This window comes from Tinamus guttatus, unplaced genomic scaffold (assembly GCF_059628265.1).
Source record: "Tinamus guttatus ecotype Peru unplaced genomic scaffold, ASM5962826v1 Tinamus_guttatus_pri_ptg000659l, whole genome shotgun sequence".
NCBI lineage: Eukaryota > Metazoa > Chordata > Aves > Tinamiformes > Tinamidae > Tinamus > Tinamus guttatus.
This window is the reverse complement of record NW_028289193.1, coordinates 3285971-3303403: the sequence shown is the minus strand read 5'-3', so window position 1 is coordinate 3303403 and position 17433 is coordinate 3285971. Positions and strand designations below refer to the sequence as shown.

General features: G+C 38.4%; 1 protein-coding gene across 1 annotated transcript in view; it reads right to left on the bottom strand.

Annotated features, from left to right (window-relative positions):
* The window catches only part of ANGPT1 (angiopoietin 1), a 149761-nt gene that overhangs the window by 43763 nt on the left and 88565 nt on the right, over positions 1–17433 (bottom strand). The window contains exons 5-6 of the mRNA XM_088536346.1: positions 10782–10909; positions 5927–6028 (exon numbers count right to left, since the gene is read on the bottom strand). Coding sequence (XP_088392472.1) covers positions 5927–6028; positions 10782–10909 — 230 coding nt within the window. The remainder of the gene's footprint in view (positions 1–5926; positions 6029–10781; positions 10910–17433) is intronic.

Here is a 17433-nt window from a genome sequence, read left to right as displayed (position 1 = left end):
CTAAATTAATTCAGAATATCTAGCTTTAACCTAACTGAAAATTATGAACAACATTGTTTCCATAAAATGAGCATTTAAAATATGTGCATTTTTTTCAGTCAAGAACACTCTACTCTGCCAAGCCATGTGGTTTATGTATTTTTTGCTTTAAAAATAAACACATTTAAAGTTGTTTTCCACTAAAATAGTGCAGCAGGAATCATGAAGCATACACAAACAATTTTGAAATATGCCTTTTGTAGTGCTTGTATGCAGTCAGCCTCTCATTTGAAAAAAGTAAGTGGTGAACATAATCTATTGTGACTGGAAGGGATAGGAGTTCTGTCTGGAGCTGCTTGATTCTTTGTGTTTGGGGAAAAAAACAATGTGTGCATTCTTTGTAAATGGACAAAACTGCATTAGAGAAATATCCATCATCAATTACAGTTCCAAAGGGGAACAGCACAACAGCTCAAGTTTTTGCCTCTCTGTTCAGGTCAAGCACAATGTTAATTGTGGTGAGGACCTTTTCTCAAGAAGAATAAAAGTGTGTGTTTGTATTGCTACTGAAGCAATATGGAACAAATAAAGAGAGAGCAAAGAGATAAGAAAGGTGGACAGAAAGAACTATGAGGGAACTGAAAATTCAAACTGAAACTTTCACAAAAGGAATTAAAACAAGACCTAGCAAAGCTGGTGACCACAAAAAGAAATAGAAGACAAATACTGGCCACTTTTGCAAATAAGAATTAAATTTAAGTAACATCTGGAAGCTTTCAGAAAGGATTGAGAGATGGAAGTCAGAAATAAGTCTTTGTTTGGGCAGGTCAAAAAGCCTGAAGACCCAGCTTGCAGCCCGTGGGACTTGCAAGGACTGGCAAGATGAACACAGGAGGTGACTAGTAACCTGACTGCCACAAACAAGAAGGTGCTTTGCAAAACGCCTGAGACCTCTACTCAGGCTAAAGCTTCCTTATAAACTGTAACATAAATATTAAAAAGAGTTTAAAAAAAAGATTATGCCTAGAAGAAAATCTTCTGACTGGCCACAGAGGAAGACAACTGCTTTTTGGGTAAGCAGAAGACATGGATCACAGGGCTTGTTATCCTGGTTATAATTCACTGAAAAGGCCAGGGTGTTACAATTGCCATAATGAAAATGCCCCCTAGAAATGCATCTAAAAAGATTTTCTGAGAGAATTCTAGTAACCATTTCTGTGGCCCAGCTCACAAGGTGACACAGAATTCAGGCTGTGGGAAGAAGTCTAAACTGTACAGCTCTGGTATCAGCCCAAATAGGCACAATGGAGCAAGCCATCAATCCTACCCAACAGCTTAATAGCTGTTAGTTAAAAGAAAAGAAATGGAAGAAATCCCAACTGAAATGGAAGTGGTTTTGTAGACGTGCTTTACAGGCACACACAGATGCTGGTGATGAATCTAAAATAAGTTGGCAGTAGACTTGCTTTAAGCACTAAGCTGGTGTTGGACGTTGGACTCTCGGTTCATTACCAGCATTGTGAGAGTAAGGGCTGTGGAATTTACTGCTGAGCTTCATTCTTGCTTCAAAGAACCAAAAAAAGAACCTGCTGCTAATCAGGAAGATAGGAGGTGGTTGCCATAAAGCTTAGAAATACAGCTGTGGATTTAATATGTGCAAGTGACATTATGAAAGATTAAAAAGGTGATAGCTTGCTTTTATAAGGGAAGAGAAAATAGCAACACTGTGGCAACTAAGGCATGCAGTACAATTAAATACTGACATGCATTAAAAAAAATGAGGAAAGGATTGTTGTAGGTTGGCCAAGGCACGCAACATCAAATAACTTTTGAGAGTCTTTCTCCAATGACAGAAAGTAAGTAAATAATTTTAAAGGTCCGAGGAAGCCCCCAATAGACCTGCTCCCCAGCAAGTCCCCTTAGGAAACTGATAGCAAATGCTTGGCTTTTGAGTGTGGAATAACTTCTGTGAAGTTCATGGGACTTATTAAACTAGACATCCTAAAAGGCCAGGGAACAGTGAATCTAATACTCAGTCACCTAATTTGGCAAAAATGGAGACAATGACTGGGAAAGGTGAACTCATCCAAGAACTGAAAAACTGGAATTTGAGCAAGAAGACTCAATAGCCAAGTTACCACATGAGCTAATAGTTTGTTTGGATTTCATTATTGTTAATGACTGCCTAATAAAAGCCAGAAACTATGTCTTAGAAATTCATCCTTTGGAAACCCTCTTTCTAAAAGTGGCTCAGGTTTGCAGATGTCAAGATATAGGTTTTACAACATATTCTTCCAGAGGTCAAAATGTTAACAGTGTTTTGCATTCCCACTCCATGCAAGGAAATACAAATGGTAGAAACCCTCCTCATGCTTATTTTAGCTATTATTTCAGCAGAAATTACTTGATGCTCATCTTTAAATGTCTCTGATAAGAAGGAAACAACACAACGGAGAATCACAGTTGTGAAATGTGAACAAGCAGATGTAGTAAATATCAGTAGGAAAAGAATAATAAGATGAAGTCACGTGGTTTCTTCTGAACTAGGGTTTCTTCTGAACTTCTTCCAATTTGTAAATCTGAATCACAAAATCAAAATGGCTCAAGAGAATTTGTAGTCAGGAGTAAGTTCTTAGAACCCTAGATATAGATTACACAATTACCTAGGACCAAAACCAAGTGTTACTGATAACCATATACGCAAAGAAAGAAGATTGTGTTGTATAGTGGGATAAAACCACATAAGAGAATTTGTTTTCATTAGTTAATGTTTTAAATGCTAAAAGTTTAATTTGATTTTCCACAATGGAGACTGGACACTAGTGAAAATAGACCCAAAACAACAGGAGAAAAAGTACCATTTTTATCAGAATATCAGGCTGATATGAGGTTTTGGCAATTTAAGCTGGCTTCGATAGTCATTTCCCACTCCTGAAAGATTTATGACTATATATCTGTAACCTGTTTCCAGTGTTGGTGCTGGGAAAGCATGCTGAGCATGAATTGATATACATCCACGTGAAATGAAGGCTCACAGCAGGATTCAGGTCTGGGTTCCCACTCTACCCAGAAATTGCCAATTCGTGCTTACTTGCAGCTCTGACAGATTGAACCTTTTTGCTGATTCTTCTCCAATAAGTGAATATATTGCAAGTAACAGAGGCCCTAGAGACTTATTTTTATTAAATTGTTATGATTATTTTTTCATTTTTCTTAGATTTGGAGCCCTAGCAAGATACAAACACAAGAATGTCTTGGAAAATTTGAAAAGCTGTGTCTGAAATATTGGTTGAGACACCACATTTTAAGTTCAGCGACTCCAAGGATGACCATGGACCTTCACGTCCCCCTGCTGTACTACCCTATTTCCATCGGAGGAAACCCTGGATAGACTTGCCAGGAAGGAGTGGTGACAGGATCCAATAGAGGCTGGCTAAACAGTGGGGGATTATAGCAGCAGCTCTCTTGCCTTGAAACTCAGACACAACCACTATATGTATACATATATATGCGTATATATGTATGTGTATATATGTATGTGCATATATATTTAAAAAATATAGATATATCTTCCAGTAACATGCAGAACTTGCACCAGCTCAGATCATGCAGTATTTGAATATATGTCTAATCATAGCTGGTAGCTTCAGCTAGCTGCCCTGGCGAAACATTTCAAATGAGCAGAGACAAACCTAGATCCATATTTTGTCATGACTTACAACATATCAGTAAAAGTGCAGAATTTATCCTTTATTTATTTATTTATTTATTTGGGGGGTGGGTGTGGAAGTAACATATCTCCTAGAAGACTAAAGACTGCTGGACAGTTGGAACTGTACGAAATCCTATAAATCAATACTGAAAGGTTTTGCAGTGTTTCAAAGGGAAAAAAAATGAGGAAAATCTGTGCCTATGTGAAGGGATATTTATGATGCTTTCCCATTTGGGAAAAATTTAAAAAGAAGGGATATTCATATTAAATGGTATAAGAAAAAGCACAGGAGAACTAAAATGAGCAAAACTCAATACAACATTCATAAATTAAAACAGCATACAAATGTAGAGAGCAATTTTAGCTGCATGTACAAATTTACTCAGAACTCACAGAATCCTAAAATATCCAGCCTCCCAAAAATAAATAGATATTTTATACTTATTTCATTTTATTTTATCACAGAATCACAGAACCCCAGAATGGCTGAGGTTGGCAGGGACCTCTAGAGATCATCCAGTCCAACCCCTGCTCCAGCAGGGACACCCAGAGCAGGGGCACAGGGTCCATCCAGGCGGGTTTGAAGATCTCCAGAGCAGGAGCCTCCACAGCCTCTCTGGGCAGCCTGTGCCAGGGCTCTGGCACCCTCACACCAAAGAAGTTCTTCCTCACATGGGCATGGAGCTGCCTGGGGTTCAGCTTGTACCCGTTACCCCTTGTCCTGTCACTGGCCACCACTAAGAAGAGTTTGGCCCCATCCTCCCTACTTTCTCCCCTCAGATATGTATACATATTGATCAGGTACCCTCTCAATTTTCTCTACTCCAGGTTGAACAGGCCCAGCTCACTTACTCTTTCCTCATACAATAGATGCTCCAGCCCCTTCATCATTTTTGTGGCCCTATGCTGGACCCTCTCTAGAAACTCCACATCCCTCTTGTACTGAGGAGCCCAGAACTGAACACAATAATTTATTTCAAAAAAGCAAATAAAGTCAAAAAGTTTTGAAATTTCCTGCTAAACTAAAACTGCAAGAGGAACCTGATTTTTCTAAAAAAAAAAAAAAAAACAAAAAACAAAACCCAAACCTTAACAATCTATTCATAAATATCTATTTGTAATTCTAATCTTATTTTACCATAAATATTTTGTGAAGCAGATTATATCATCTGATTATGCATGAGAGTATGGATTGAAGGACCCAAAGGTTTAGTTTTATCCCATCATTTACATTATCAGGTAATGTAAAAAAAAAAACAGTTGAAAGGAAGGCATCTATAAAATCCAAGATGACATTTCAGTTTAATGATTTGATACTCCATTTTTTTAATGAAATGACAAGACCTGTAACAGAACTTTTCCCTATAGAAAATCTTACTGAACTAGACTTTCTTTTTTTTATGCCATTTTATATGTTTTTTAATACGGTACTTTTTAAAAACTGTTATGAATAAGACTTTCCTATCCCAGGCTGACAACACAGTTCTAGAAAATGCGCTGGGAATGTCACTATAGAATTCACAGAAATCAAAGCTTGTCCTCAGGGACCAGTGGAAAGAAGATACATCAGGAAATTTGAAAGGAATCAGGCAGGAAAAGAAAATGAAAAGTTATTTATATTGGAGTATGTCTTTTTCTTTTTCTTTTCTTTTTCTTTTTTAACTTGGAAAGGGAAAATAGCCTGCTAAAATCACGCCATCTGTAATTTTGTAAGTTATTTATTTTCTTCTCTTCCTATTTGAAGTGTCATCATTTCCAGTACATTGGATTGATTGGCAGAGGCAATGTGTGGCTTGGGATAAACCCCAGTAAAACTACTCATTTGTATCCGAGAAGCTCCAAGGAGTTCTTTTCAGCTCAAAATATCCATGCATGAGGAACAGCACTAGATACTTGTTACTCCTTAATATCACAACAAGTCAAAACTTCCCAGGCACAGACAGCAACAATCTTTGCTGTATATGCTTCTCATTAATGAATTTGAAAGCAACTCTAAGTCTTAAGAAAAAATACACAACTAAGTACAAAGAGTACAATTATTTTATAGAGTACCAATAATGACAAAAGGTAGCTCATAAAAGAGTATAGGACTTCTTCCTACTGTTACAGACAGAACAACCAGCTGAAGAAGGCAGGAAGTACTACATGAAATACAGTACTCGAACTGTACTGAAAAATGTCATGACATGACATGACATGAAAAATGTCATTCCACATTTTTCCATTCCACCTTACCATTTTATAGTCTTTCCAGCCTTTTTGGAAATCCAGACTTCCATCTTCTCGGTGTTGTATGACTGTCCACCCTCCTCCTGCAATTTCCATATTGCAAAAGACCTACACAGTAATTTTAAGGAAAAAAAAAAAAGAGAGACTTGTATTAGAATTCTGTCACCATACAGACAGAAAGAGGGTATCTGTGTCACCTTAGAGACAGCTAGCAGGAGAGGACTAAACAGGGTATTCATGAATAATGAAATTAAAGAACTTTGCTTTTTATACGGATTCACACCTGTGCTCCTGGTGGTATCCTTAGTATCTGCTTTCAATAGTCCCTTTACTTTCAGTAATATTTTGTAAAGCAGAGTATCATTTGAAGAAAGAATTCTTAGGAATTCTTACAGAAGATAGCAATTCTTGGGATTCCAAATGTAACACAGGTGCAATTACTCAATTATTATTTTGCTCTGCATTGTAATGTTGTTTATTGTGTGTCAGGCAGTACCAAAAACATGGGCAAACTATCTTGGTTTAATCTGCCTTACAGCTGAAAAAAGAAAAAAAAGTGTAGATAAGAGCAGGTTTAAGAACACAGGTTTCATTTTCCAGATTCTTAACTTCTTAACTCAGAAGTTAAGCCCGGTACTGAACCTGCAAGGTCATGTCCTACTTGAAGCTTGATGTTAGACTACCGTATCAATTGAAATCTATTAACAAATTTCAGTAATCCATATAACAATCAAAATAGATATTTCATTTTCATTCATTTTTCACTTTTCTTTCATTTTCACACTTTCTTAAATTATCCTTCTTCAATTAGAAAAGATTGTGAGATATTATTTATCCATTCATTTTTGGGGGAATGTGGCAAGTGACAGTAATCACCAGTGCTCCCATTTTTGCCTGATGCTGGATTTCAAGACCTGATTACGTTTTTTGCAGTAACTAAGGGAAGCAAATATTCTAAATTTTCGATCTTCTGTCCTCATCCGTCCCATACTGGCACTCAACTACACTAACTTTTATTTTAGCATGATCTTGAATAGTCACATCCTCCTTCTAAATTAAGATGTTTATAAGAAAGTTGAATGGGTGCCACCAATTCGCTTAGCCTTTGACATTCACATCCACAAGTGCAGAGCCAACCCCTACAACAGTGGCTGATAATTTAAAGTTTCAAGTGTCTTCACCACATTGCAGGTCACAATTCAGTTAAACTGAGATTCCTCCCTCAGTTGACTAGAGAGCTACTTTTCACCCTCAGGAAAAACAGTTCCAAATCTCTTCTGCTTATGCCTGTTGTCATAGTAATCCTGTGCAAGTATTTTTGTTTTAATGTGCCCCAGGCACGCTGAGTAAAGTCCCTGCATAGGTACAGGAAGGAAACCGAATACTGAATAGCGCAAACATGTGAACTTGATTTTGGGTAACCACAAGAAAACCCACAATTTGCTAGACAAACATTTTGGCCCTATTACTCCTTCAGGGAAGACATTGTGAGTCAAAACATTTATCTACAAGATTTAATTTTGTTAGTCTGATTTACAGTGAGAATTCCTAAATGATGGATTCACTTATAAGTCTCCTCAAGCTTCAATGAAACTACTGTCAAATTTTAATGCATTAAATCCTGAACTATAACAACAACACTAATATTAAAGATTCAAAAAAAAAGAGTACTGAAAAATAATGAAATACCTATAAGAATACTTTGGTGTTTTCTGAATGATATAGCAGATTAAAAGAGAAAGCCACACAGTGACAGAAAGATTAAGAGCTCCACATTATTCACTAACCATCTCTGTGGGGTCTGGCACTTTCTGTGGTGGTAGATGCAAACACCTGCTGTATTAAGAGCATTGCCAAGTTGATTATAGATGTTAGCTGTGCATGATTGTAGCCAACACATGTCCTGGACTGGCTTCTGTCCCAGACAAGGTCAAGGCACTGAGCCATTCAACACCTTTTAACATATTTTCATGTTTAATACTCTAGCAAAAGCTAAAAGGATGAAGAAAAGGAACTTTGGATTTTTATGCATCTCTAGATTCTATCATCAGTAAAAAGACTTGTTTTAGGTTCAAAGGACTTATAAAGCATTGCACATTTGCCCTTCCTTGAATGAAAAAAAAAAAAAAAAGTACTAAGTAACATATATGGGATTATTTATATATATTTTAACTGTGAGGTTTAGATTATTAAAAGCTTTATAAGAGCCAATTAAAAATAAATAAAAGGGATATTACTATGTGTTGCATTTTAAGTGGTAGCTCACTAGGAATTAACATGTCTAATTGTTGGCCTGGAGCAATGAGCTCAAAACCAGCCAGTTAAGACTGGTTGCAGGGTACCAAAAGGACTCTTCTTTTCTCCCCTCTTTTCTTCTCCTCCTCTTTGCTCCCACTACAGCTTGGGCACTGTCATTCATCAGCACTGTCAATAAAGACACATGGACACACAAGCACACTCCATAACACCAAAACAAGCTGTTCTCCTTAGCTCAATACTTCCCTAACTTTTTCATCTCAAAAATATAGAATATTTCTAAGTCCTTTTCAGGCAGAAATGAGTCACTGATTTTTGCTGGAGTGCTGGAAGACACTTTAAGCTAATGAACTATTGAAGATAGCGGAATGAAGGAAAGATTTCAAACTAACTTTGCAAACAGAGAGTAAATGGGATGGCAGTTTTAAATATGCACATAATTAAGCATATACAGATGAGGCACATAAATATCATGGAGTTGTAAGCATGGAAGTTTATTTTCTATGAATATAGGAAGATATAAATGCCAAAAAGCTAGATCTGACGGCAACATCTGAATGGATGATCACGAGATATTTCCTATTGAATCTCCGGATTCTCGGAAGCATCCCTTAGGAAATATAATATGAAATTAAAATATTATTGTGACCTAAAGTATAAAATTACCACAAATGAGGAAGTTGCCGGTGACTGCAGGTATTACAGAAGGTGACGGTCTATTAGGCCACGTAGGACATGTTGGCGCGGTGCATCGCATTGTGGTGTTCCACATAACTAGGCTGGCTTTAACCGAGTGCATGTGCCCCGCTGGAACACCTATCAAGGTACAGCAGGGTCCCAGATCCAACCTCAGCACGTGAGCATGGTGCTACCTCTGGGCTAATTAGTCCCGGCACAGCACCGCGTTGATGAGATTTTGAAGCTAGCTCAGCTGGAGTCAGTTCAGCTATCTCTGCACAGCAGTACCTGGAAGGCTGTTAATGCAGCCTTAATGTCTGAAAAAAGACATCTGTTAAAGCAATCAAAATCCTCACTTGACTAGCCTGAATGCGCGCAGGGTCAGCCCTTGCTGTATTATCACTAGAGCAAGGCAGACACAGGTGCTTGCAGAAACACCCCCAGCTCTCTTGCACACATTCTTTCATTTTCTTGCCAAAAACGGGAAGAAAAATAGAATAGATTCTGTTGGAAAAGAGCTCAGCTATCAGCTGAGTTTTTCTGCTTTTATTCGTTGATAGCAGTGTCTGCAAACAAGGATATATAAGAAACAGCACGTAGCTTCCATAATCATCCCCAGTGTCTTCATCCCCAGTGAACTGGCTTTTAGCTAAATGCACCAGAAGTAGCAGTGCTATAATGTTTTCAAATAATTATAATTTTTCATTGCAACAAAGCTTGTAGGGATGTAAGAAACTTTAATAAGGCTGAGATAACCCACTGCCGATTTACGTATGCAACCTGTGTTCTGAATTGAACAGCTTCTACAGCACTTCTAGTCCTCCTGTCTTGTGTAATAAAGCTTGTAAATAAAGTCTCTGTATTACACAATATTCACATCAATTATTTGTCCACCCGCTGTCATCAGAATTGTATTGACCTTTACTCATATCATTTTCCCAACCCAATTCTACTGAAGGTTTAACGAATTCCTTAATATAAACTGTCTTGATGTTTATAGCCTTCCAAAGGCCTCTAATAAAACAAAATTAACTTTAGAAATAAATTTTATATATATTATTATTTCACAATGCTGACAAAATTTTCTAGCAGTTGTTATTGCCTCTCTCTGTTTGCAGGATCACTGTTTTACCACAGTAAGAATAAATTCATCAGAAAGATATTGATCCTTCTCTGCTATTTGGCCCACTTGCTGGATCAGTGCCTTATCAGGGGCTACTGCCTATAGTGCTCCGTGAAGGGAGAGAGCCTGCATTCCTCTGCAGACAAATTAAGTTCTTTCACGTCCCTTGCTGCAACCAGCTCAGCAGTCTTTGCCCTTGCAGCCTTCCAAAGCCATTCCTCTTTACTGATTAATGCTTCTTTTTCATTAAAAAATCATCTTAGGGATCTTTCATCTTGTGGAGATCCAAGGATAAGTATATGTTTTATCATCTCAAGCTTTGCTAATATTTAGCATGTTGTATGCTCCACAGCCAACAAAACTCCTTCCTGCTCCCTACAAGAAATGAGGCCTTTCCATATCTTCTATATCTTTAAATTCTAATCATTCTGCTACTTCTTTCTTTGTGTTACCAGATCCTGTCCCCATCAGCCTTCGATTAAAGCACTTTACTATTTTCTAAACTTCAGCACGAACTCATTTCTGGCCATTGTTTGATTCAGCTGAAATTCCAGAGCAGTTTGGTGGAATTTAGAGAAGATTCCTCATCAGTGAGAAAGAAGGATGTCTGGAACTATACTCTGCACATAGTTTATCATTTGCTTCACTCTACTGTATTTTTTAAATTAAATATAATCTGGGTAATTTATACCAGTATAACCATTTGCTGAATTAAAACTTCCATAAAGATTTCACGCATTCCCTTAAGGCCAAGGCACCGTCAGCTTCAACAGACAAGACACGAAACACAGCTACGCATTTTACCTTTTTAGGATCTGACACGTTGTTAATGTAAATAGTGTAGACTCCACTTTTGTTTAAACCAGATTGGTACACATCTGCACAGTCTCTGAAAGTCTTTTCTTCCTCCTTTTTTGCATTCTTTAGTAAAACTGCAGAACAGAAAAATATGATAATGCAAGTTATAACAGCGATCTATAGACAATATTATATCAAGTAGGTTCACTTTTGCACAAGTTATTCCTTTGGAGCACACATAGCAATAACTGTACTTCGATTCTTATATAATTAGTGTATTTGGCAAATTTTGACTATTAAAGTTGACAAGGTGACCACGAGGCAGCAGTGTGCCCTCGTGGCCAAGAAGGCCAATGGGATCTTGGGGTGCATTAAGAAGAGCGTCTCCAGCAGGTCGAGGGAGGGGATCCTGCCCCTCTACTCGGCCCTGGTGAGGCCACATCTGGAGTATTGTGTCCAGTTCTGGGCTCCACAGGACAAGAGGGATGTGGAGCTGCTGGAGAGAGTCCAGCGCAGGGCTACAAGGATGATCAGGGGCCTGGAACATCTGCCCTATGAGGAGAGGCTGAGGGAGCTGGGCCTATTCAGCCTGGTGAAGAGAAGGCTGAGAGGGGACCTGAGCAGTGTCTAGAAGTACCTCAAGGGAGGCAGTGAGGAGGATGGTGCTGGCCTCTTTTCACTGGTGGCCACCAACAGAACTAGAGGAAATGGCCGGAAACTGAAGCATCAAAAGTTCCACAGGAACTTAAGGAAAAATTTCTTAACAGTGAGGGTGCCAGAGCACTGGAACAGGCTGCCCAGAGAGGTTGTGGAGTCTCCTTCTCTGGAGATCTTCCAAACCCACTTGGACACAGTCCTGTGCCACATGCTCTAGGTGACCCTGCGTGTGCAGGGGGGTTGGACTAAATAATCTCTAGAGGTCCCTTCCAACCTTAGGCATTCTGTGATTCTGTGATTCTGTGAATATGAACCCTTCAGTCAAATAGCAGAGGAGGCACTTGTAGAAGTAAGTCATGATGCTAATGGGTGAACAGAGCATCCTGTCTTGTGTGGCAGCCTATGAAAAACTGAGCAAATGACTTTTGAGCCCTGGACAGCTGCAGGTGTCCTGCATGTCTAACATAGCTACTCACTACCTGTGGAAAAAAAAAAAAAAAAAAAAAAGGAAAAAAACATACCATTCTACTGAAGTTAGTTGCTTAGAGCTATGATTCAGTTCCTGGATTTATTCTTTTTAATGCACAGAATAGAAAACAATTAATGATATAACGCACAGCACAGATCTTGAACCTGTATATCACAGGCACACCACATACATTGAGCCTGGGCTGAGAAATCAAGAGGGCAAGATATTTGAGGATCTCTGTCTTGAATAGCCAGGAGTTTCCCCGAAGTTGTAAAATCTGAGAGAGTTTCACAAATAAATGTACTCTGATCCCACACGATACCGAAGGATATGACTTCATTCCAACAACACATACTTTAAGCCCATCAGTATTCCCATGGAAATCCATCAGTCTACTCAGATTCTTAAAGCTAAACATGTCCTTAAGTGCTGCTCAGGGCCTAGGCCAGCACTTCATTAATTCCTACAATAAGGAAACAACATTTAAGTCCTCAAGACACACTCATCGTTTGGTGACAGCCACATTGTTTTAAATTTTGGCTTGAAAACGTAGGTTATAGCTATGCCTTATTCACTCTCAATGAAGTGGCGTATGCTGCAAATCTGGTGCTTAATGATGATGGTGCACAAAAGAGCAAGAGCCTTGCACAGCATGGGGTATCATCCAGGCCATAGGGTGGTATGCAGTAACACCAAGGTTGAGATACGCTCGCCCATTTGAGTACTTCGAAGCAATACTCTAGCCTGGCAAATTTCTGGAAGATGAATCGGCATTAGGAATACAGGTAGTATTCACAGGTGGAGAAACAGGGAAAGAAAATTGCTAAATATTTTGTCTCAGTAATTTTATGAAAAGCCAAAAATATAACCAGTGGGAAATCTGGTCCTGAACTGCAAGGCTACCCTGCTCCCCAGGTATGCATTTTACACAGATAGTCATTTTTTTCCCTTTTATGTCTTTTATTTTGTTCTTTTAAAATTGGACTTTAACAAAAAAAGTAATATTTTCCTTGTCCATTTATGTGCTGTGAGTTTAATGTTTTTGTCCAATAACATCAATAAAAATAAACCCTTGTTCACATACTTGTATGTGAACTCCAGTTGGAAAAAAACAAATGTGTTGAAACTTGGCCATATTTGGGAAAGAAAGGTAGCGCTTGCAATGCAGTAGGTGACAACTTCCCTTTGCGGTAGGACTGAATGGGGTCCTCATCCAAACTCATGGAACAATATGCTCTCAAAGGTGACACTTTTCAGATAATAGAGAACTGAGGCCTTAGTGAATTGTGTTAATTAAAGATTTCGTGGTATTCTTTTGTAAGCAGATGGTGTTAGCATCAGTGGCCAAAGTCCAACCTGAGTAATTACTTGGGGCTGAAGCCAAAGCCTAGAGGAATTAAAGGAAAACCTCTCATTGATTTCAGGGAGCTTTAGATTAGATCCATTCTTCCCGGCCTGAACTTCTCTAACACTGTTGTTCCAATTGCGGACATTAATCTTTCTTGTCTAAAAATGCATTTAGTCTTGCAGAGGCAGTGTCTTCATTTCCTTGAGTCTTAAAGTATTTATATTTTAGTATCTATAATATGTGTAGCAAGACCAACTTATCTCAATTTAGACATATACATTTCACAAAAATCTTAGAAATAACTACAGTAGATTTATTCAAGGATACTGAGAACTGAATTTGGTTCATTTTTAACTGAGTTAGGCAAAAAATTCATGAATAACTCCTTAAACTACTAATATCTAACATTTAAATTATCAAGATTATTCCATTTGCTGTACTATCCTATTGCTTATTTAAAAATATAAACAGGGAAAAATTGGATTATGTGTTCACGCCCTTATTTCATAACAGTGGACTTCTACATTGTAAATAGATAGCTCAGTAGTTGGTAACACTACTTCACAAATGAAGCAATATCAATCCACTCAACAGCGCCTGTTCGGGATGGCAAGCAATATTCAGTTTGATATTTAATGGCTTTTCTATATGTTCCAATTGCATGAGACATATAAAAAGCAAAGAAAGAAAATACAGCAATACCTTACGTCCAGTTCCGTCTGTCCTTTCAGAATTAGCCTACTGAAACCCCTGAAATCACAGGCAGAAGTGGCCCTGTGATTTCCCCTAGTCCAAGCAACTCCTCTTTTGCCTAAATGGATGTTATTAATTGAACCACTGTAGACAAGAGAACATGGCTTTCTTTGGATATCTGGCATCTGGCATCTGTGCTCCTGCTGGAGGAAAAGCTCAGTTCCTTGCAAAGCTCCTGCTGAACTATTGTAGACTACAGTACAGTTTATTCAGCATGACCAACGCCAAGTTGAGTTTTCTTTAATACATCACACTGTAGTTTGTAAGAACAGCCCAAAGTTATCAGAAAATTAAAACTCAGGAATGTAACTGGTGATCATTTTTCTTTTTTTTTGGTCGAATACATTTTTCCTAAGGTTTGCTGTTGTTTTTTTAACTTAATATTCCATGGAGTTTCCAAATCATTCTACCTATTACAGCTCCAGATTCATTGTTTTTCCTAGAACATTATATAGACCTTGAATCATTTATACATCAAGTGCTGTTTCTGAATGATGCATTGGCAGACATATGGTAGAGATTTTAATAGTAATGATAAAAAAATAGGACTCAAAGAAGAGTTCTTAAAAAAATGTGCAGTCATTTAATTTCTTTGTATAGCTCAAAGATTTTAATTGACTTTACACAGTTTTCTAATGTAAGTTTAACTATTTTAAAACACAATGCTCATACCAAATTTTTACATACCTAAAGAAAATATGAAGTCGATGTCAAGCAAAATAATGTTACCTTTTTTAAACCTGAATGGTAAGCCAAAATTGGGAACCCAGGAGGGTTTTTTGTTTTGTTTTGCATTTTCTGGATGAATAAATTGGTGATGAAGTCTGAATCCCTTGAATTAATGTTGCATATATTTAAGTCTTGGTTTCTTGAGTACTTAAACTCAACAAGAGAAATATGCTTCTTTCATTGCATCTTTTATGTCTTGTAATGTCTTATTAAATGTCTTTTGGTTCATTCTTAGCCCAGTAATGTTCCCCTTGGGCTACCCTACCTGTGTTTCCCTACCTGCTGAATCTTCTCCTTCCTGCTCCTCAGCTACACAGCTCCCTGCAGGGCCGAGGGACAGAAATCCAGATCATCAGGAACACAAACCCAAATCAGCAGGGTTTTCACCCACCGGGGCTTTGACCTGCATGGTGAGTGGTTGTTCATTGCCCCTGCTACCAGGGCATTCGCCGAGTCAGCAGCTGAGGTTGTATCTCTTCAGTTTTCTTAGGAAGAATTATTGGAGCTTACAAGTAAGCGAGCTCAGGCGCGCTGGGGTGTTTTTAAAACACCAGCCAGTGAAACTCCTTGGTTAGCTGTGTATGGAGAAGATTATTCCTCTGCTGTCTATTCACAGTCATGAAAAATGTTAAGGGTAAATGAGCTTTTAACAGCTATCATGAACATTTTTCTTCCTAGCTTTAAAGAAACATGAACTAACTCTTAAGAATAAATGACTCCTGAAATATTTAGCAGTCTAAAGTTTCCTTCTATAAACAAGAAATTTAAAACATAGAATATCTATTTTTTTTCCTTAGTTGTCTGTATGAAAATTATCCATTCTCTATTCGGGGGAAAAAAAAGTTATTTTAAATTTATATTTTGTTCTTATATTTCTGATTGTTTTTGAGAAAACTGAATAGACATGGTACTGGTCTTTAAATCTGTTAGGTATTGGTGTTATATTAATTTGGTGTTATATTAATTTGAAATTACTTTCCTTAATATACCATGATATTTTTTGTTGCTTACAATCAAACTGCAGTTGCAGTACATTGAGGAAATCAGTACAAACACATTCATATAAATTAAGTATATAGCTGAGCTGTCATATTTGCGAAACCAGTAAAAACTGAGTTAATCCTTACATCCTCTACTGATATTGTCGACAAATGAAAGGGAGCTATAAATTTTCTGCATAATGATGAATTAGATAGAAATTCAGAGATTTGAGTAGCATGTTAGTCAACTATTACATTTTCATAGTTGGAGTGTTTCATTTACATGCATCTAGTTTCGTTATTGTGACACTTACAAAAGAATCTTCATGCTTTTGAAGCCTAGAAGAAAAGGTCTCTCAATATTTGATGAGCAAATATACTCGAAATAAGTCTTAGCTGCTCTATCAAAAGCATCTGAGACGGAAATTTCTGTCCTCTGGTCAGGAGCATCATAGAATCATAGAATGCTTAAGGTTGGAAGGGACCTCTGGAGATCATCTAGTCCAACCCTCCTGCACATCCAGGGTCACCTAGAGCACGTGGCACAGGACTGCGTCCAAGCGGGTTTGAAGATCTCCAGAGAAGGAGACTCCACAACCTCTCTGGGCAGCCTGTTCCAGGGCTCTGGCACCCTCACTGTCAAAAAAAAATTCCTAAAGTTCCTGTGGAACTTTTGATGCTTCAGTTTCTGGCCATTTCCTCTAGTTCTGTTGGTGGCCACCACTGAAAAGAGGCCAGCACCATCCTCCTCACTGTCTCCCTTGAGGTACTTCTAGACACTGCTCAGGTCCCCTCTCAGCCTTCTCTTCTCCAGGCTGAACAGGCCCAGCTCCCTCAGCCTCTGCTCATAGGGCAGATGTTCCAGGCCCCTGAAACCAGATTGTAAACTGAGAAACCAGATTGTAAATTGAGATCCCTCTGCTTGCGGCAGGAGCATTCTAGGGCAGCGTGATATGAGAACCATCAAGTGTCAGACACCACTTGGTGCCAGGCTGCACTCTTGTCTAGCCATGGCTGCAGACATATGGGCAATCTTAAATTACTATAGGAGTTCCTATGTCTCTGACGTTATTCTCTGCCATCTGGAAGCAGCTTCTATGCACCACCACATTTCCAGGCACAATGACAAGCAGTGCCCAGTTGGCTAAGAAGAATCAAATCACAACCATTTTGCTGTCTTAGCCAAAGTATCCAGCTTTTCATGTCCAGCATGAAGGCCTGGAATGTGGCCCACATACGTACATACATTCCCACGCTTAGCAGCATGGATCAGAAAGATCTGATAAAGAAACAGTGAAGATTATTTTTGTTTTAAGGGGGAAAAATATGCAAAAAGTTATAGACACGCATTTTCTGCTGACTTACAGACAGAGGTATAGTCTGTTAATTCAGCGGCCTCATCTTGCATATACCTTGGCTGAGAACAAACATTAGTCTGCAGCTAAGAGCTGGCTGTGATTCCCTGAAAGAGATGGTCCTGTGACAACATTATTGTGTTGCAAAAAAACTTTGAGTACCACCTTTTAACAACAATATGGAAGCTCCTTCTGGATATCTTGGAGTCTGGCAGCCTTCTCAGATAAGGCATTGTATGGGTATGCGTACATGTTTAGGCTTCCTTATGGACATGATAGAAAGGTCGAGACTGGACTTGAATAAATATTTTTCTTCCAGGAAATTATCTACACACCAAAATGCTTTTCAAAGTAATATTACTTTATG